Source organism: Balaenoptera physalus (assembly GCF_965194825.1).
Source record: "Balaenoptera physalus genome assembly, chromosome: 1".
In the NCBI taxonomy this organism is placed as follows: domain Eukaryota; kingdom Metazoa; phylum Chordata; class Mammalia; order Artiodactyla; family Balaenopteridae; genus Balaenoptera; species Balaenoptera physalus.
The window spans coordinates 159,124,189-159,147,448 of record NC_138882.1 but is presented as its reverse complement, the minus strand read 5'-3'; the positions used below and the strand labels follow the sequence as shown (position 1 = coordinate 159,147,448).

General features: G+C 37.8%; 1 protein-coding gene across 2 annotated transcripts in view; it reads right to left on the bottom strand.

Moving 5' to 3' along the window:
• The window catches only part of ZSWIM5 (zinc finger SWIM-type containing 5), a 288,792-nt gene that overhangs the window by 59,399 nt on the left and 206,133 nt on the right, over positions 1-23,260 (bottom strand). For both annotated transcript variants that reach the window (XM_082454999.1, XM_082454998.1), the window contains one exon: positions 12,776-13,132. In XM_082454999.1, the coding sequence (XP_082311125.1) occupies positions 12,776-13,132 (357 nt within the window). The remainder of the gene's footprint in view (positions 1-12,775; positions 13,133-23,260) is intronic.

Here is a 23,260-nt window from a genome sequence, read left to right as displayed (position 1 = left end):
GAGTAGCAATTCTCACATCAGACAAAATAGACTTTAAAACAAAGACTATTACAAGAGAAAAAGAAGGACATTACATAATGATCAAGGGATCAATCCAAGAAGATATAACAGTTGTAAATATTTATGCACCCAACATTGGAGCACCTCAATACATAAGGCAAATACTAAGAGCCATAAAACGGGAAATCGACAGTAACACAATCATAGTAGGGGACTTTAACACCCCACTTTCACCAATGGACAGATCATCCAAAATGAAAATACATAAGGTAACACAAGCTTTAAATGATACACTAAAGAAGATGGACTTCATTGATATTTATAGGACATTCCATCCAAAAACAACAGAATACACATTCTTCTCAAGTGCTCATGGAATATTCTCCAGGACAGATCATATGTTGGGTCACAAATCAAGCCTTGGTAAATTTAAGAAAATTGAAATCATATCAAGTATGTTTTCTGACCACAATGCTATGAGACTAGATATCAATTACAGGAAAAAATCTGTAAAAAATACTAACACATGGAGGCTAAACAATACAGTACTTAATAACCAAGAGATCACTGAAGATATCAAAGAGGAAATCAAAAAATACCTAGAAACAAATGACAATAAAAACACGATGACCCAAAACCTATGGGATGCAGCAAAAGCAGTTCTAACAGGGAAGTTTATAGCAATACAATCCTACCTTAAGAAAAAAGAAACATCTCAAATAAACAATCTAACCTTACACCTAAAGCAATTAGAGAAAGAAGAACAAAAAACCCCCAAAGTTAGCAGAAGGAAAGAAATCATAAATATCAGATCAGAAATAAATGAAAAAGAAATGAAGAAAACGATAGCAAAGATCAATAAAACTAAAAGTTGGTTCTTTGAGAAGATAAACAAAATTGGTAAACCAGTAGCCAGACTCATCAAGAATGAAAGGGAGAAGACTTAAATTAATAGAGTTAGAAATGAAAAAGGAGAAGTAACAACTGACACTGCAGAAATACAAAGGATCATGAGAGATTACTACAAGCAACAATATGCCAATAAAATGGACAACCTGGAAGAAATGGACAAATTCTTAGAAAAGCACAACCTTCCTAGACTGAACCAGGAAGAAACAGAAAATATGAACAGACCAATCACAAGCACTGAAATTGAGAATGTGATTAAAAATCTTCCAACAAACAAAAGCCCAGGACCAGATGGCTTCACAGGCGAATTCTATCAAACATTTAGAGAAGAGCTAACACCTATCCTTCTCAAACTCTTCCAAAATATTGCAGAGGGAGGAACACTCCCCAACTCATCCTACGAGGCCACCATCACCCTGATACCAAAACCAGACAAAGATGTCACAAAGAAAGAAAACTGCAGGCCAATATCACTGATGAACATAGATGCAAAAATCCTCAACAAAATACTAGCAAACAGAATCCAACAGCACATTAAAAGGATCATACACTGTGATCAAGTGGGGTTTATCCCAGGAATGCAAGGATTCTTCAATATACACAGATCAATCATTGGGATAAACCATATTAACAAATTGAAGGAGAAAAACCATATGATCATCTAAATAGATGCAGAAAAAGCTTTCGACAAAATTCAACATCCATTTATGATAAAAACCCTCCAGAAAGTAGGCATAGAGGGAACTTTCCTCAACATAATAAAGGCCATATATGACAAAACCACAGCTAACATCATCCTCAATGGTGAAAAACTGAAACCATTTCCACTAAGATCAGGAAAAAGACAAGGTTGCCCACTCTCACCACTATTATTCAACATAGTTTTGGAAGTTTTAGCCACAGCAATCAGAGAAGAAAAAGAAATTAAAGGAATCCAAATTGGAAAAGAAGAAGTAAAGCTGTCACTGTTTGCAGATGACATGACATAGAAAACTACTAGAGCTAATCAATGAATTTGGTAAAGTAGCAGGATACAAAATTAATGCACAGAAATCTCTTGCATTCCTGTACACTAATGATGAAAAATCTGAAAGTGAAATTAAGAAAACACTTCCACTTACCATTGCAACAAAAAGAATAAAATATCTAGGAATAAACCTACCTAAGGAGACAAAAGACCTGTATGCAGAAAATTATAAGACACTGATGAAAGAAATTAATGATGATACAAATAGATGGAGAGATATACCATGTTCTTGGATTGGAAGAACGAACATTGTGAAAATGACTATACTACCCAAAGCAATCTACAGGTTCAAGGCAACCCCTATCAAATTACCAATGGCATTTTTCACAGAACTAGGACAAAAAATTTCACAATTTGTATGGAAACACAAAAGACCCCGAATAGCCAAAGCAATCTTGAGAACGAAAAACAGAGCTGGAGGAATCAGGCTCCCTGCCTTCAGACTATACTACAAAGCTACAGTAATCAAGACAGTATGGTACTGGCACAAAAACTGAAATATAGATCAATGGAACAGGATAGAAAGCCCAGAGATAAATCCATGCACATATGTTCACCTTATTTTTGATAAAGGAGGCAGGAATATACAGTGGAGAAAAGACAGCCTCTTCAATAAGTGGTGCTGGGAAAACTGGACAGCTACATATGTACAAGAATGAAATTAGAACACTCCCTAACACCATACACAAAAAATGAACTCAAAATGGATTAAAGACCTAAATGTAAGGCCAGACACTATCAAACTCTTAGAGGAAAACATAGGCAGAACACTCTATGACATAAATCACAGCAAGATCCTTTTTGACCCACCTCCTAGAGAAATGGAAATAAAACCAAAAATAAGCAAGTGCGATCTAATGAAACTTAAAAGCTTTTGCACAGCAAAGGAAACCATAAACAAGATGAAAAGACAACCCTCAGAATGGGAGAAAATATTTGCAAATGAATCAATGCGCAAAGGATTAATCTCCAAAATATACAAACAGCTCATGAAGCTCAATATTAAAAAATCAAACAACCCAATCCAAAAATGGGCAGAAGACCTAAACAGACATTTCTCTAAAGAAGATATACAGATTGCCAACAAACACATGAAAGAATGCTCAACATAATTAATCATCAGAGAAATGCAAATCAAAAGTACAATGAGATATCATCTCACACCAGTCAGAATGGCCATCATCAAAAAATCTATAAACAATAAATGCTGGAGAGGGTGTGGAGAAAAGGGAACCCTCTTGCACTGTTGGTGGGAATGTAAATTGATACAGCTACTATGGAGAACAGTACAGAGGCTCCTTAAAAAACTAAAAATAGAACTACCATACGACCCAGCAATCCCACTACTGGGCATATACCCTGAGAAAACCATAATTCAAAAAGAGTCATGTACCACAATGTACATTGCAGCTCTGTTTACAATAGCCAGGACATGGAAGCAACATAAGTGTCCATCGACAGATGAATGGATAAAGAAGATCTGGCACATATATACAATGGAATATTACTCAGCCATAAAAAAACGAAATTGAGTTATTTGTAGTGAGGTGGATGGACCTAGAGTCTGTCATACAGAGTGAAGTAAGTCAGAAAGAGAAAAACAAATACCGTATGCTAACATATATATATGGAATCTTAAAAAAAAAAAAAAATGGTCATGAAGAACCTCGGGGCAAGATGGGAATAAAGACGAAGACCTACTACAGAATGGACTTGAGGATACGGGGAGGGGGAAGGGTAAGCTGGAACAAAGTGAGAGTGTGGCATGGACATATATACACTACCAAATGTAAAATAGCTAGCTAGTGGGAAGCAATTATACTCCAATAAAGATGTTAAAGACATATATATATATATTTATATATTTAAAAAAAAAAGATCGCTTTGGCTATTCAGAAGACCTGTTTTCATTTTCTTTTACGTTGGAATTGTGCACTTCTCATATATACCCAACTAAATTGAAGTTTTTAAAGACTAGTGTACAGATTCATTTTTATACCTCACAGTGTCTGGATCATTACAGCACTGAGTTAATATTTATAGAATGAACAAACATTTGTCCTGTTGACCACCTTGATTTAAGCTCCAGGTGGGCAAATAATATATCCTATACTTCTTCTGTAAACTGAAAGTGGCAAAGAAAAACAAATACACTCCTTATCCTTAAATATTTGTTAATAACAGCCATTCATTGAATGTTTCCTCCACGCCAGAGTCTAAGCACTTTTTATACACATCCCCAGTAGAATGTATGCTCCTTGTGGGCATAAATTGTTTTATTTCCTGGTATATTTGCAACATGTGAACAGTGCCTGTCACATAGTAGATGCTCAATGAATATCTGTTGAGTATATTCCAGTGAACTCTCCCAACAACTCTATGAGGTGGCATTATTCTAATTTTAAAGCGAAAACAACTAAAGCTTATACAGGTAAGTAATATAACAGATGGAAATTATATGAGTTAGAATCTATATGTTGGTCTCTCTTCAAAGTCTTGTTCTTCACTACAAAGCTATACTTTGGCCTCTAGCCTCATATTGCTGTGACCTACCACCTGGTTTCAGACCCTGAATGTAAGCTGGATGGTGTGTCTGAAAATAGCCAAATCCTTTCTTGGTTTATTCTACCACACAGAATATAGGGTAAGTCAGAATAATGCATTTTCCGCACAGTGAAAATAACAAGAGTTCTCACCAGTACAGTGATTCTCAAATGTTAATCACTTGGGGTTTGTTGTTAAAAATGCAGATTACAGAGTCTCACTTCTGATTCTAGTTTTCACTAGCTCTACAGAGATGCAACTGAGATAAAATAAAATAAACTAGGTATAAACCAAGGATTGGGCCTCTGAGTACCTTGCTGATGAGGAAAGAATAGCAATGGTGCTCCGAAAGCAAGGGGCAGAGATGGTTTGAATACCAATTCTTACCCTTGGGTGGTTCAACTAGAAAAAGAAAAATCAGGAGCAGGACCCAGTCTCCCAGGGGAGCTAGCCTTAGTCAACAGATTGGAGGTGTGGAGTGACACCGCCTCTAAGGATTTGGAGGGGTATGGAGCAAACTGGTGCATCTTTTGGGCCCAGCTGGTGGTTGTAGCAGCAGCTGTGCAAGAAATCAGGCACAGTTTATTAATACCGAGTGTGCACATGATGGAAAACTTCTGGGATAGTGCAATTACTGCTGGAATACCAGGAGGGGATTTTGAAAATGAGAGCTCAAAATTATAATAACGGCAAGCAGTGATTAGGCCTCTACTATGTGCCAGGCACGGCATTAGGTACCTTACATTAGGCTAGGATAAGGCAAAGCCTAGAGAGTTATTAACAGTAAAATTTCACCTAAAACTTCAAAAGGGTTTGTTTATCTGATAGGAAAGAAAGGAAGGTAAACTGTGTAAATGTTTTCTGGTCTATAAGGAACCCAGGAGACAAGAAACTGAGCTGCCAAAATGGGTGCCTGCAGAAAAAAAAAGGGAGTAAGTCAGTATTTGAGACGTCCAGGTAACAGTCTATATGGAGCTGGTGTGGCTGTTGAAGAAATCAAAGTCATGGGAGTTCCGTGGCGGTCCAGTGGTGAAGACTCGGGTTCTCACTGCCGAGGGCCTGTGTTGGATCCCTGGTCTGGGAACTAAAATCCTGCAAGCCTTGAGGCATGGCCAGAAAAAAACCCAAAAGGCCCGAGAAGGATTTTCTAAGACATTTCCGTTTATTCAATATTTACTGAGAGCCTCCTATGTGCCAGGGGCCTGTGCCAAACACTGGATAGACAGTGTTAAATAATCAGACATAGTCCCTGTCCTTGTGGAGCTGATAGACTAGTTGGGGAAAGGGATGTCAAGCAAATAATCACCCAGGTACATATCTGTGTGTAAAGAAAGGTCAAATAAGATTTCCCCGAGAAAGTGACATTTAAGTGAATAATTGAGGAATGAATAAGAGTTAGCCTGGCAGAGAGTGGAGGAAATACTGTGTGGATTTTTTGCTCAAAAAAGCATGAAGCCATAAATCATTGTGGTAATTAAGTACATCTATAACAAGGGGGAGAGGATAGGAAGAGTATTCCAAGGAGAGGGAATATCATGTGAAAATGAAGGCAAAAGCCAGGTCATGCAAGGTTTTGTAGGCCGTATGAAATTTGGATTTTACCCTAAGTGCAACAGGAGGCCACTGAAGGATTTTAAACAAGAAGTGATATGACAAAATCTGTAGTTATAGAAAAGTTACTTTGGATGGCTGTGTGGAGAATGGAATAGAAGGGAGCAACAGTGGATATGGAAAGATCAGTTAGAAGGCTATAGTAGCAATTTAGGTGGGAGATCATAGTGGTTTTATTTAGGGTGATGACAGTATCAACAGAGAGAAGTGGAAAATGATGAAAGATATTTGAGAGGTAAAATTAACAGGTCTTGCACTGGAATGCATGTGGATTATGAGAAAAAAAGTGTTCTATCATGATCCAGTGGCTAGATGATGGTGCTATTTATTGTGCAAGTTTGAGGAAGAAGATAAATTCATGTTTGGATATGTTGATTTGGGGATGTCTTTGATATAGAATAGTCAGTTGGATATAGGAGAAGTAAATCTGTGAGTCATAATACATAGATGACATTAAGGTAAAGGAGGTAGCTGAGATTGCCTGCAGAGATCATATAGCATAAGAGGAGAAAATTTAAGATTAATTTTTAAGAAATAGCAACATTAAAGGTCAGATAGCAGAGAAGGGTACAGCATTTAGGAATGAACGAATAAGAACAAAGATTATTTTAACTAGATAAACCAGGCCTGGAGTTCACAACCAGCTTCTCTAGCTCTCTCACTAACTCCCAGGCAAAATCTTAAAAAAAAAATGATCCTTTGGTTAAAAACAAAAGATAAATATATCCCTATATGTGTTCACTGGTTAGAACATTTTAGTCTTTTTATAAAAAGAGATGAGTATGAAACTAATTACCCTCAGTAGTGGTAAAGTGGACTTGGTCAATATAAATGATACTTTGACATTTTTGTATGAAAATTTCCACAGGATTATAAGACAAACGATAACAAGTGAAGATAAAATAAAAGGATGTTTTATAAATAATTATTAAACAAACTATCATGTGGGTTGAGGCTCCAAGTTAGCATTAAGACTGTAACAGTGAGACCTGTCCTGAGGGAACTGATAAGTCTGTGGAATCAATTTTTCTTTCATTCTTAAACATCCTTTTTTAAATTATAAAAACAATACATGCTTATCATAGAAAATATACTGAAAAATAAAGAAAATAAAAATCCGCTCATAGTGCCTCCAGCCATAAGTTCCCTTGTTAATATCATGGTGTATTTTCTTCCCGTCTTTTTGTTCTGTACATACACATATGTGTATACACATATGCATGCATACACACAAACACACAAACAGCTTTTTAAATTAAATTTAGAAATTTTAATTGAAATATGAATTATGGAAAGTGCACAAATCTTAATTGTAAAGCTTGATGAATTATCACATAGTGATTATAATAACTATCACTGAAGTCAAGAAAACAGAATACTACCAGCAGCCTAGAAGCCCCTTTGCAAACACCATCTCCCTTCGTCTTCTCCCAAATTAACCACTAACCTGACTTCTAACACTAGGGACTTGTTTTTGAACTTTACATAAATGGAATCATACAACATTTATTCTTTTGTGGCTGGCTTATTTCACTCAACATCATGTTTGTAAGATTCACTCATATTATTATGTTTAGCAAAACAATTTATTTTCATTGATATATAGTATTCCATTACATGAACGTTATTAATTTATTAAGCCATTCTACTGCTGATGGACATTTGGATTGTTTCTATTTCAGGCTCTCACAAATTATGCTACTCATTTCCACTGGGTAGACATCTAGGAGAAGAATTTCTGGGTCGTAGGGTACACATAGGTTCAACTTGAGTTAGATGATACCCAACCGTTTCTCAAAGTGACTGTAACAATTTACACTCCTACCTGCAATATATTAGTTCCAGTTGCTCAATATCCTCACCAATACTTGATACTGATAGTTTAAAAAATTTAGCCATTCTGGTGGCGATGTAGTGGAATCTCACTGTGGTTTTAATTTGCATTTCCCTGATTACTAATTAGTTAAAGTGCCTTTTAATATGTTTATTAGCCACTTGGATATCCTTTTTGCCAAGTGCCTTTTTGTGTCTCTGTCCATTTTACTATTTGTAGGGGTTCTTAAGGTATTTAGGATACAAACCCTCTGTCAGCTGTATGTATTGTAAATATCTTCTCCCACTATTTGCGTGCCTTTTTAGTCTCTTAATGGTGCCTTTTGATAAACGGAAGTTTAAAAATTTTAATGTAGTCCAATTTATCAATCTTCTACTTAATTTTTTTTTTTAAAGTGAAGGTACTGGTTATTGCTCATTAAAGGATTTGTATACCTCCATTTTTTTAAAAAAATTAATTTTATTTATTTATTTATGGCTGTGTTGGGTCCTTGTTTCTGTGTGAGGGCTTTCTCTAGTTGCGGCAAGCGAGGGCCACTCTTCATCGCGGTGCGCGGGCCTCTCACCACCGCGGCTTCACTTGTTGCGGAGCACAGGCTCCAGACGTGCAGGCTCAGTAACTGTGGCTCACGGGCCCAGCTGCTCTGCGGCATGTGGGATCTTCCCAGACTAGGGCTCGAACCCGTGTCCCCTGCATTGGCAGGCAGACTCTCAACCACTGCACCACCAGGGAAGCCCTAAATTTTTTTTACCTCAAGAACATGAAAATTTTTTTCATATTATCTCCTATATGCTTTATTGTTTTACTTTTCACATTTATATCTGCAATTCATTGGCAATTAATTTTTCTGTATGGCATGAGGTAGGAATCAAGTTTTTTTTCCCCAGTATGAATTTCCAATTGATCCAGCCTTATTTATTCAAAAGATTCTTCTTTTCCCATTGCTGGGCATTTAGTGGAATCCTTTCACTTTGGAAACTCACACATTTTTGTTCTAGAAAACATTCTTTAATTATTTTATTGATTAATTCCTTACCTCTGTTTTCTATTTCTGGAATCCCTATTTTTCAAACATCGGAATTCCAGGACTCATTCTCTTAATTTATTTTATTTTATTTTATTTATTTATTTATTCATTTATTTTTGGCTGTGTTGGGTCTTCGTTTCTGTGCGAGGGCTTTCTCTAGTTGCGGCAAGTGGGGGCCACTCTTCATCGCGGTGCGCGGGCCTCTCACTATAGCAGCCTCTCTTGTTGCGGAGCACAGGCTCCAGACGCGCAGGCTCAGTAGTTGTGGCTCACGGGCCTAGTCGCTCTGCGGCATGTGGGATCTTCCCAGACCAGGGCTCGAACCCGTGTCCCCTGCGTTGGCAGGCAGATTCTCAACCACTGCGCCACCAGGGAAGCCCTCATTCTCTTAATTTTTAACATCCTTTTTTCTTCCTATTTTTCATCTCTTCATCTTCTTTTTTAAAAAAATCTTTGTCTTTTTGCTCTACTCTATAGGAACTTTCCTTACCTTTATTTTCCATCACTTAGTTTTATAATTTTTTTTGCCATTATATTTGTAATATTCATTAGTTCTTTCTGTTCTGTGAATTTCTTTTTATAGTATCCAGTTTTTATTTCATGGTTACAATATCTTCTTCTATTCCTATGATGATATTAATAATAATTTTTCAAGGTTTTCTTCTCTCCGCATAGTCTCTATTTCCCCCAAATTGCTGTTCTATGTTTGTTAGTTCTGGTCTGTATCTTCCACAATATTCAACATTGTTGACCATTTACTTCTTAAAATTCAATTTTATACTTAAAACTCAATTTTATAGTTACTTGCTAGCTTCTCCTCATTTCTCATTCTACTTTGCAAATTCCTACACTGGCCCCTGTTTCATCACCTGTATATGCATGGCTGTATTCATTCAACAAAACCTTATTATTTTCCAGGTACCATGCTTGGTGATGGAGACTCAGAAATTTGTAAGACATGGTTCCTGACCTAACTCCTCAAGTTATCATAATTTTCTCTTGGTATCCAAACTCTCTGTATGGATAAAAAGCAACTGAAGCCCTGGCCTGGACGCTATATGCCAGAGAATCTCGGGGTATGGAGTTACCAGAGAAAATCACAAACAGAGCATGGAGCAGTGCTAAATGAAGAGTTGGAAAGATAGTCCAAATTGAATCACCAATCCAAAGGGGACAAGGCAAAGTCTAGCTAAAACCACTTACAGGGACTAATAAAAGTTTTCAGGGACATGAGGAGCAGAGCAATACCTGGATCCATTCCTGCGATTAAAAGCAGGTATCTAGGGCTTCCCTGGTGGCACAGTGGTTAAGAATCCGCCTGCCGATGCAGGGGACACGGGTTCGAGCCTTGGTCTGGGAAGAGCCCACATGCCGTGGAGCAACTAAGCCCGTGCGCCACAACTACTGAGCCTGCACTCTAGAGCCCATGAGCCACAACTAATGAGCCCATGTGCCACAACTACTGAAGCCCACGCGCCTAGAGCCTGTGCTCTACAACAAGAGAAGCCACCGCAATGAGAAGCCCATGCACCACAACAAAGAGTAGCCCCCGCTCACCGCAACTAGAGAAAGCCCACATGCAGCAACGAAGACCCAACGCAGCCAAAATTAAAAAAAAAAAAAAAAAAAAAAAAGCAGGTAGCTAGCAGTTTTAGAAATTTATTCCTGCTTTTTAAAGTCTGTTTTGGTGAAGAGTAGGGCTTGAGAGAGAGGAGATGGAAGATGTCCTAGGTGTTTATAGATCTAGCAGGGAACAGAAACAGGACTTCAAAGATCATCTCTATGCTAATAACTCCAAAATTCTGACTTTTGTCCTCAGTTCCAGATCCACATACCCAATTTTGTATCAGAAATCTTCACCTAAGTGTTCTACAAGCACCTCAAACTTAAACTGAATTCGTCTTCCTCCGAAATTTATCCCTCCCCTTACGTTCCCTAAGTGAATGGCAACACTATTGTCAAATCCAGCCATCGTAGCTGGACATTCTGGAACTGAGTTTTTTCTCATCTTCCTCTTCTTCACTCCCCACCCATCCTACACACCTGGATGTTGAATCCCGTCCATGTTGCCTCTAAGATATATCCACTCCTCCCCCTCACCATTTTCAGTATCATTGCCTATATCAGCACTGGTTATTAGAAATATATTAAGAAAGACCTTGTGGAATACTAGGGAACCTGGGGTAGAAAGCTAATATTAGTCTGGAATAAACACAGGTACAGAAGGAGTAGTTCCTGGGGAAGGTTGAGAATAACATCTCAAGTTCACTGTGGCAACTTAGACTAATTTCAGACAAATAATAAGATGCTGAGATGGGAGGTATAACGAGGAATAAAGATTGCTTCAGCACACTGGTAAAGAGGAAAGAGGGTTGCTTTGGTGACAGTGGTGATGAACAAGGCAGGTGCAATACAGGTACTCAACCAAGGTGGTTAGTTCAAGAAAAGGCAAGAGAGCTTGGATATAGGCAAAAATTCTGAGAAAGAGCTAGTGGGAATGATGCACGAAAGTAGGCCATAGCTCAGCTGTGGTGTTAACAGACCTGGATCTGAACTCAGGTCCCTAAGAACTCTAGACTTAAGGAGGCCAGAGAAATAGAACAGCCTCCCTATGTGCGATAAGAAAATATAGATATAGATATAGATATAAAGTTACTCTTTAACAGTATCTCTCAAATAGAGCTGTTACCATGTAAACACTACAACTTTGAGGATAAAGCAACAGAAGATTATTTCCGCTAGTTAGCAAGAGTTCCTGGAAGCCTGTCTGACTATCCTTATTTCTGAGGAGTGGTGAGGCTGTGTGTAGGACTTGATTAGCTCTATTGGGCAACTGAGAAAAGCAGGCCCTTTGGCACATACTATAGTATTATACAGGCCATTCATCTGGTCTCACTGCCTTGTTCACACTAACACCAAAGTTTCTTCTAAAAATAGAGAGGTAGTATAGAGAAGCATTAAAAACCTGAGTTCTGAAATCAGGTGAGCCTAGGTTATAAATAATTTCCTTATTTATAAAACGGAAATGGTTGTAATACCTACCTCACAGGGTAGTTTTGAAAACTAAATGAATTAACATATATAAACATGTATAAAGTCTCTTGCATGATGCCTGGAACATAGTAGGACCTAACCAACAAAATGAAAAATTGGCTCATATAGCTCCTCTTCTCAAAATTTTTCAATGGTTTCCTGTGATTAAGTATCTACAACCTGGCTTCATAATAAAGGCAAGCATTTATTTCAGACTTAGCTGTCTTTTCTACTAGATTATAAGCTGTTTGAAGGCAGGAACCATATCTGTTTTATGCTCTCAACAATCAGTGCTACCACTTGCACAGTGTAGGTACTCAACATATACTTGTTGAATGAGTAAGTGAACATAATATCTTTCTCCAACCATAAACTCTCCCATTATATAGCTCATAAACACAATGCTAGCAGATGCTCTTTGGAATAACCCTGATGTTATGCAGGTTTCTGAAATGTTAAGGAATTCTCATATCCATTTCAGTTCACTGAATGGCACTAATTATTTTATGCTTTCTCTCACTCCTGAATATCCCAGGCTCCTGGGGCAGGGATTGTATGGAAAAATGAAGTCCATAAACTAGATCAATATGTAACTGTAACATTCTCTGTCCTTTTTTGCCAAACCTTTGTGAGGTGGACAATTGGATTGCTTTAAGAAACAGAGTTAATAAATAGTTTGGATAGAATGAACTGATTAAGGTTGAGTGATTACAATGGCAAATGTATCCCAATCTCTAAACATGCAATAAAGCAACAAAATATATTTTTAGCAAAAATGTTGTACAATTACCGTTTACTTGGTTGATTTCAGAGTTGGAGGATAGAATCTCATCTGCCAGCTTCTGTGCAGTAGGAAGAACCTCAGTGTGGTGTGCCGTGATTAAATACTGAATAAACTTTTGTAGCTGGTCCCTGTTCATCTGGAAAAGGGTTTCTGAGATAGGAAGACGCAGTTTGACTTGGTCTGGTTTACGGATCCTGTAGAGTGAGAGCGCTACCACATGGGCACAGTAGAATATGTCTTTGTTCCCACAGCCACACGCCACTGAAGTGATTTTGCATCGATCAAAACTGATGGCAACTTTATAAGTCACTGCTGGTTCAGAAGTAGTGGCCGGCTCAGTTACTGTGCCACTGAGATGGAAGCCTAAGGAAACAAAAAAGACATGTTTAGAGATTCTGTAGTAAGAAACCTGAAGGTTTTCATTTTGCATTTAAATTCATCAATTCAGAAACTATTTGCTGAGTATCTCCTACATACACAGTAGGCTCTGTCAAAGGTCAATGAAACCCAGGTATTGCTTTTTTTTTTTTAAGTATCTATCTATCTATCTATCTATCTATCTATCTACCTACCTATCTATCTGTTTTTGCTGCGCCAGGTCTTAGTTGCAGCATGCGGGCTCTTAGTTGTGGCTTGCACGCTTCTTAGTGGCAGCTTGCAGGCTCCTTAGTTGCAGCATGCGGACTCTTAGCGGCGGCAGGCACGTGGAATCTAGTTACCCAACCGGGGATCGGACCCTGGCCCCCTGCACTGGCAGCGTGGAGTCTTACCTACTGGACCACCAGGTAAGTCCCCCCAGGTATTGCTCTTAAGAAACACACAATCTAGAAAAAGAGTCTTTACCCTGGAGTCCATGAACCTCCAGAACTAAAAAGAAAACTTTTGTTTGTACATATGTACATTCTTCTAGGGGGACATTTCATACCTTTTATCATAGTCTCAAAAAGATTATTCAAGAACCTTGAATAAGTTAAGAACCTCGGTCGTAGATTTTGAGCTCTTTGTGGCCAAAGACAAGTCTACAAATAACGTCAGTACAATCTAGAGTAAGGTGAGTGTTATAAACGAGAGAAACCAAAAGGATGCCACGAGGAAGGACAAGGAAGATAAGGGCAACATTTCTTCCTCAAAACAAACACTTCCAAAATGGTAACCACATGGAATACCTAAAAGGCAAGAAGCCTCATAAGATGTAGAAAGCAGAGAGCTTGGTGCAGTGAGACTATGCAGTGTTAACCTCCACTCACTAGCCACAGCACCAATAATTCTGAAATGTAGACAGAATACATTTTTAAGTTACAACTAAATTGAAAAAAGTTAAATTTAATAGCAAATTCATTCTATAATAACTGTTTATTCTTTAAATATGATTCTTCTTTGACAAAATATGTATTCAAACAATCATTCAGTCAATCAACAAAAGTTTAATAAGACTTTAAGTAACAAACTTTTTTTTAAGTATCCCTGTTAGCCTAGGGATGCTAATACGAAAAGGAGAGGAATATCAAATATTCGTGAAGCACCTATTACGTAGCAGAACTGTGTTGGGTGCATTTAATAATTTGTCATAACAACCTTATGAAGGTGGTATTATTTTGCTTATTTTAAAGGTATGTAAACTGAGGCTCAGCGGTTAACAAATTTGCCCAAGGGCCCTCAGCTGGAAAGTGATAGACCTAGGATTTGGAACCAGGTCTGACTGACTCTAAAGTTTATTTTCTTTTATTTATACTACACTACCTCTGAAAATGCCATGACAAAGTCCTCATCCTCAAAAACCACAGACAAATAAATGATTACAATATAATATACCAAACGGTATAGTAGAGACAGGAACAAAGGTGAAGCTAATTTCATAGATTTTCTTGTTTTACTGCACTCCACACTGTGAATAGGAAAGCAATTTAAAATAATCTTATATTTGTTGGAGAAATATTTGCCAAATAATAAAAGGTGCATATATTAGTTTCAGAGCTACCATCGTGACCTGGCGGAATTAAAAAATGAGGAGAAAAAAACATTCCAAAGTTCAAGTTTCAGATAATTATGGCTAATTAAAGTAAGAATAAGTCCTAAATTTATAAGCATACCCATAAAATCTAGCAAAATTAACATTACTAAAGGCACATTTAGGTCCAATCCAAAGAAAGGTGCACATTACTGAAAAAGTTAATTTCCAGACTTCACAGAGGCTTTTTCTCAGTTAAACTTAGTTGCAGATTTAAAAATATTGATTGTCATTTGTTCAAAGCAAAGTAGAAAAGTTATATTCAAATGTGATTAAGTATGGCTAAAGACTGCCTTCACTTTAGAACTAAGGAAGGGAACCTTCTGCAGAGTTGAGAAGTAACTCTTCTCCAGATTCCTATCCCCTGGACATAGCCAGTAGAATAACACAACAGAGAGCACATTACACTACGAATTAGGCAGCCATGATCTGCTATTTACTATGTAGTTCTGGGCGACTCACTTTACAACTTTGAGCCTAAGCTTCCTCCTTAATAAAGTGGGGATAATAATACTTGCTCTGCCTAGCTCTTAAAAGTGCTTTGTCAAACTGTAAATGTCCTACAGATTTATTATTCATACTTTTATGCAGTTTTTGTTAATGGGTCTTCATGTCAAGGGAATGAGACAACTTCCCCAGTGGCCAAGTTTCACAGTGGTTGAAAATCAGGTGCTAAGAAAGTACATTTTTTATTTCCCTCAGGCCCTCAGGAGTATTTAGTATATTCTTGAGAAATGACTTAAGTCCTGATGAAAAGAGACCCCATAGAAGGACTACTTTATTTTTTTATTTTTATTTATTTTAAATTAATTAATTAATTAATTTTTGGCTGTGTTGGGTCTTCATTGCTGCGCACAGGCTTTCTCTAGTTGCGGCGAGCCGGGGGCTATTCTTCGTTGTGGTGCGTGGGCTTCTCATTGCAGTGGCTGCTCTTGTTGTGGAGCACGGGCTCTAGGCGCACAGGCTTCAGTAGTTGTGGCACACGGGCTCAGTAGTTGTGGCACGTGGGCTCAGAAGTTGTGGCTCGCGGGCTCAGTAGTTGTAGCTCGCGGGCTCTAGAGTGCAGGTTCAGTAGTCGTGGCGCATGGACTTAGTTGCTCCGTGGCATGTGGGATCTTCCCAGGCCAGGGCTAGAATCCACGTCCCCTGCACTGGCAGGCGGATTCCTAACCACTGCGCCACCAGGGAAGTCCCTAGAAGGACTACTTTAAAATTTCAAATAAGATAATGATGCCAATGTGGGAAAACCTTAGGTTCCAACTAAAAGTTGAGTATAAACATTTCTACTTGCTTGGGGGCACTTGGCCTGTAGCACAGTCTCTGAACCCAATTCTCTCATTCCCTTCCTGCATGAAAATGAATAAGAATATTGGTTAGAGTTGGGACAGAAACTATGGGTATCTTATTAAGATGTAAGCCGCATGAGGGCAGGGCTTTCTCTGTATACTGTTCACTACTGTAAAAAAGCAAAATCACTATGGCTGCACTATGAAAAACAGATTGGACCTCGGCCTCCATATTTTTAAGTTGAGAGGCTGGCCTAGAAGACCTCCAAGGTTCTATCTAGCACAGATATATTATGATTTCATAGTAACTATTACTAAATCTTATTATCTTTTCTAGAAATAGAGTACTTCTGGGATTTAAAGAGTATACAATAATAGCTAACCTTTATGAGTGCCTCCTATGTGTTCGGCTCTGTTCTAAGTACTTTACATGCATTAACTCATTAAATTTTCACAATTTTTATGAATTTGATAGTAGGTATAATGGTAAGCTTTATGTGTCAATTTGACTAGGCTATAGAACCCAGTTATTCAATCAAATACTAATTAATCTGGGTGTTGCTGTGGAGGTGTTTTGTAGATGTGATTAACATCTACAATCAGCTGACTTTAACTAAAGGAAATTATCCTTAATAATGTGGGTGGGTCTTGTTCAATCAGCTGAAAGGCCTTATAGGCAAAACTGAGGTTTCTCTGTGAAAGAAGAAATTTTGCCTTAAGACTGTAGCATCAGATCCTGACCAAGAATTTCCAGCCTGATGGCCTGGAAACATATACTATATATGTATATACAGTTATCTCCTACTGATTCTGTTTCTCTGGAAAACCCTGACTGGTTACTATTATTATTCCCATTTTATGTATGAGGAAACAAGCACAGAGAGATTAAGTAAATTGCTCAAGGTCATTCTGCTAGTAAGTGGCAAAGCCAAGATTCACAGCCAGGCAGTCTGGCTCAAAAGCCCATACTCTTAACTATTACATTATACTGCCTCTGTATAATACTGTGTTGTATGGCAATCAATACCACATTTATATAAACTGTAAAACAACTATAAAACTAGAAACATTATTAGAAAATAACTTCTATGTTTACTGAAATTCTACAATTTCAGTTTTTATAGCATTGGTAATGGTTTGAACTTCTAGGTTAATCTGGAATTAGAGACAAAATGTTGAATATCAATTTAGATTCCATCTGTCTCCACAGCAGGTCAATGTTAAAACAACTGAGAAACTTTCTGCAAAATATTTTTCAAAAGCTAGTTAGACATGGCTCCCTAGAGGCTTTGATTAAGGTCCATGATGCTCTTGGGAACATGTTCATTTGAGTTGGGTAAATCTTTGGGCTCCATCAGCTGTATTAACACTGGTATAGCTCATGCTCCACGCCTCAGCCCATTTGAAAGGCAGAAGGTTCTGGGTGGCTCCGTGGAAGTTTCCTTGCTGGGAGTTCCTTTTTCCCTTATTATAATCTAGTAACACTTTTTTCAAGATTAATTACTCCTGAGAATAAAGCTACATAGAGGTTCAATGTAGTATTTCTTTCCCATTGCAAACCTAACTGCCATCAATAATCTGCTGATTTAAGCAAAGATGTAGAAGCCTAATTTTAAAAAATTTCTATTGAATCAGCATGTATTTATTGAATACCCACTGTGTGCTCTTTTTACCTTTTAACTCTTTTATTTGGACATTTTCAAACAAAGAAGTAGAGAGAATGCTGTATAATGAGTCCTCTACATCCATCACTCAGCTTCAACAATTATCAATACAAAGATAAACTTGTTTAATTAACCTTTACCCTCTCCCAGCTCCTTCCCTGTCCTCCTCAATTAATTATATTGAAGTAAATCCCATAAATATCCTTTCATCAGTAAATACCTCGGTATACATTTCTAAAAGACAAGAACTTAATTTTTGTGTGTGTGTGTGCCACCCCGTGCAGCATGTGGGATCTTAGTTCCCCAACCAGGGATCAAAAACCTGCTCCCCCTGCATTGAAAGCACAGTCTTAACCACTGGACTGCCAGGGAAGTCCCACAAGAACTGAAAATTAATAATTCCTTAATATCAAATATCCAGTATTCAGATTTCCACAACTGACTTCAAAAACAGAACAGAGCAAAAAACAGGAAAGGTCTGTTCAAATCAGAATACAAACAAGGTCCAGATATTACATTTGGTTGATAATGTCTCTTAAGCTACAAGTTCCTTCTCCTTCCTCTTCCCCTTCAATTATTTACTGAAAAATAATAGTTAGCTCTAGAGAGACTTGACCAGATTCAGGGTTTTGGTAAAATTACTTCACAGGTTGTGTTGCATACTTTCTAATACATCACATCAGGAGACACATCATGCCCGATGATCCTTCTTCCTGTGCTGTTAGAATTCAGCACTGGGTTCAGGTGTTGTTAGCCTGCTCCATCCATTATAAAGTTCCTTGTCAACTTTTCACCTAATAGTTTTAGTAGTCATTGATGATCATTGCCTTGATCTATTGATATTATTTCACTTGGGTGGCTTTACTTTAAAAAAGAAATTTGGCTCTCTCACATTCTCTGACTCTTAACAGCCTAAACTGCAAAATAAGGAAAAAAACATAAAATGGTTAGCTCAGTGCCTGGAACAAGGTGGGCTTTTAACAAAAAAAGTGACAGAAACAACCACAAAAATTGCTTAGAACTCATGGGAAAAACAACTACTTTATAGACAAAGTTTTCCTGAATATCAGCTTTGTGATGATCCTTCATTCACATTTTCTTAAAATATAAGAAGAAAATACATATATTGTGAAATCATCCTGCTTATCAAAATGCCCAAGAGACTTTAAAACAGTCTCTTTTTATCAGTTGTAAGTCTTGAAATGATTAAGATAATGGATGGACTGGTGGGAGAGGGAGTAGGCAGGCACATAGGGAAGCAACGTGCTTGCTTCACTAGTGGCTCCCGTAGGCCGTAAAGGTCAAATGCCCATACTTCCTTCCTCCTTACAGCATGTCTTTTGGTGCAAAGCAGTCAGGGATGGTGGGTCTAGTAGAGACCTGGCTTTCTGAAGAAACAGTCAGTCAATCAGGCAGCTGCTCCCCTTGTGGCCCTATCAACTTCATACACAGGGGGAAAAAAAACCTCAAGTGCTTTAACACTGAGTGAGCCCTGAATGCACCATATACTTTCAAGGAGTTCCTGTTTAGTTTTGCAAGCACTGCATCCCTCCAACTCACCCCCAAATCACAAAGCTAGCTTTGCCCTGAGAAAAAGATTTGAAAAAATTTCAACTTCCTGTTCTGTGGCTGAGGCACCTTTCCCACCTGGCCTCTACACTGTTTAGAAATTTTAGAATAAAATTGTACTGCAGCCCCTTCTCCACTACATATCACAATGGCTCTGATGTCTCAGCTTCTAGGAAAAAAATGACCTTCTATAAATGCCTGCTATGAGGTAAGCCCCTACCAGAATGTTATCCTATAAGTGTGCCATGTTTTCCTTGCCTTCAACATGCTCCAAGTACCATTTAGGAGTGGGAAAAGATTCAAAAAGTGTGCAGAAATGGCCTCATAGGCCCCTAATAACTGAGTTCTTTGCAGGCAGTCCTTGCTAGAGCTTGTCACGCTTAAATGTGCAACAAGAGCTCTGAGAACTTCAAGATTAGCAAGAAATTGTTAAAAATCCAGGAGTGGGGACTTCCCTGGTGGCGCAGTGGTTAAGAATACGCCTGCCAATGCAGGGAACGTGGGTTTGATCCCTGGTCCGGGAAGATCCCACGTGCTGCGGAGCAACTAAGTCTGTGCACCACAACTACTGAGCCCGAGTGCTGCAACTAGTGAAGCCTGTACGCCTAGAGCCCGTGTTCTTCAACAAGAGAAGCCACTGCTATAAGAAGCCCACGCACCGCAATGAAGAGTAGCCCCCACTTGCTGCAACTAGAGAAAGCGCGCGCACAGCAACAAAGACCCAACGCAGCCAAAAAAAAATAAATAAATAAATCCAGGAGTGCTCATGGCTTAAGAGTTCTTATTCTCCTGCCTTCTAAACTAAATGGTGGCACAAGAGGAAATGGAAAAGACTGAAATTGTTTACTTAACATTTCTTTTCCAGCATCAGTGCCGGGGAATCCAGGGCATGGGCTGGACCCAACCTTGGACTAAACAGAAAGTACCAAGGACCAGTTTTATACTTGAGGAAAATATAAATAAAATATCTCTTTCTCAAATAAGGAAATCCTATGTTCTTCATGGCTTTGCTCAAATATCACCTCCATATGAAACTCTATCTGGTGCCCCAGTTGCTAAACTGAATCATGTTTTGTTGTTTTTTACATTGGAGTATAGTTGATTAACAATGTTGTGATAGTTTCAGGTGTACAGCAAAGTGATAAACTGAATCATATTAAATGAAGAAACTTTAACATTTGTGCCTATGGAGCTTACAGTTTAGTTCACAAGAAAGCATTTTACCCAGAATCAACTAATGAAGGACCGAAGAGATAATAATTTCACAGATGAAGAACAGGCTCAGAGATGTTATGCAATTTGCAGCTTGTAATCATTTACACGATTACAGTCATGATAACAGAAATTAAAATGACGATAAATTCACATTCTGAAACATTTTAGGCTTTAAAGACTAGGAAAAATAAACTTGTGAAGAGTTTCCTTCAAATTAATATACTTCCTGAATACAGTCAAATTGCTTCTTTTGATTTAAAAAGAACCAAAATAAATAACTTTTAATCACTAAGTTTTTGAGCACTTACCATGTGTTCTTTTACAAACATTGCATCACTTAATCCTCACCACAATGTTATGTGTTTAGTACTATTATCCCCATTTTTTGTAAAGAAACTGACGCTTAGAGAAATTATCCAATTTGCCTAAGTTTACACAGCCTGTAAGTGGCAGAGCTAGGATTTGAACCCAGGCATTCTGGCTTCACAGAGTCTAAGCTCCTAACAACCACATTTTATTTCTATTATAGTGTTTCCCAAACACCAACTTCATTTTCCTGGCTTAGGAAAATCAGAGTGATGTTTGGTACTGCTCCTTAAACTTTTTTTTGTAAAAATTAGGACATTGCTAAATCATACTAATTCAATTTTCATCCTTTGTTTACATACAGTCAGCAACTATGATACTAAGTTACCAAACTGATAGAAAAATGGAATCCTAACAGGGACAAGTGGCAGAGAATATGCAAAATGTATTCAATCTGGTAACCCAAAAGTTACAGCACATGTCTTCCCCTTAGAGGCTATAAGAAATTTGAAGAGCCAGAACACATAAAGATGTTAATTTCTCTTTTTAAAAAGTATCTTAAGGTTAATTCATTCATTAAATAACTATTTAAGATCTACTATGTTAGGTCCCAAGGATACATCTGTGAAAAGACCAAATGATCCCTGACTTTATGGCATTTATAGTGTAGCTGGGGAGACAGATATTAAACAACTAAGTCCACATAAAATTATTTAATTTTAATTGTGAAGAAGTACAGAATGATAGAATAGTATATAATATGGAAGACCTGACCTGGTTTAGCATTTTGAGCAGAATTTTATAGAATAAATCAGAATTAACTAGGTGAAAGGATAGGGAATGCAGAGTAGTGGTAAAGAGGACTCCAGGTAGAAAAAAAAAAGTACATATGCAGACGGATAAGAAGGCTATGCAGAGGTGCTAAGGCCAAGAGGAACATGGAATGTTTAAAGAACGGAAAGAAGACCAGCAACTGGAAAGCCAACAGGGAGGGGGGTAAAGGGGCATACAATGAGGCTGGAGAAGCAGGCAGGAGCTATGGCTCTGGGATGCATCCTAGCTCCTGCCTCTGCTCCATATCCAAGAGGGTCACTAAGTCCTGTGGATTCTGCCTCCTAAGTATCTCTACATTCTAGTGCTTCTCCTTTAACTCTGTTAACACTGCCTCAGCCCAAGATCATAATAATCTCCTGCTTGGATTAACTAATCTTCCTGCCTGCAAGTCTTATTCCCTCTACCCACCTTCCATAACATCAGCAGTATGATCTTCCTAAAACAAAATCATGTCATTCCTACTAAACTGTGACCTATTCATTTCACAGTCTTGGTATCTAACACAGAGTCTGGCATAGAAAAAACATTTATAAAAATGTTTGCTTAAAATCTTTCAAATGGTTCCTCACTGATTATACGGTAAAGTTCAAACTTATGATGTGGCCTCTTTTTATCTCTTCAGACTTGCTTCCTGCCACTTCTCAAAGCACTAAACACACTAAACTACCTGCAGATTCTTGACTATGCAGTGTTTCCTTAGCCTTTATGTCCCCATACCAGGTGTGACCTTCTCACCTCCTTATCCTTAATTCTCAACTCAAATGATACCTACGCTGGGGAATCTTCCCTGATCTCCCTGGAGAATTAAATGCTTTTTCTTGAGCTCTCATTTTTTTATCAGTCATATCTCTCTTACAGCACTTGACATCAGTGTAATTAATAGTTTTTATATTTGCCTTTTCCCTTTAGATTGTGAACTCCTTGAAAGCAGAGGTTATGTCTTTTTCACCTCTATATTTTCATTTCAGGCACATTTTAAGGGTTTCATAAGTATTTGTGTATGGATGAATGAATAAATGAACACTAAACTGAATCTTTAATTTATATATCCATATTCATGATACACAGAGAATTAAGCATGTTTATAAAATTCTTGATTTTATGACTTAAAAAAAATCAGCCAATAATTAAACAATTTTGCTGGGATGGTGAGCAAAGTAACAAGCTAATAATAGTGAAGCATAAGATTATCTTCCATAATTCATATTTATGCCTCAAATGGACAGCTGTTATGCTTCCACCAATTTTCAAACCCTTTTTTAAAATATAAAATATGAGCAATTTATTAGTTAACAATTACTGGATATTTACTATGTGCCAGAGAGTGTTCTAAGTATTGATACTTTCCATGTATTAACTAATTAAACCCTCACAACAGCTCTACAAGATAGGTTTATTTATTAGTCACCTTTTTCAGAAGAGGAAACTGAGGCTCAGAGAGGTAAAGGAACTTGTCTAAGAGCACACATTCTGTGAAAGGTTGAGTTGGGATTTGTACCAGGCAGAGCCTGCACTCTTAACTACAATATATGGAATATGACTATGCAGTTTAAATTATGTATACAAAATTTTATAAAAGTCATTAGCAAGCACAGTTCTACAAAGATGC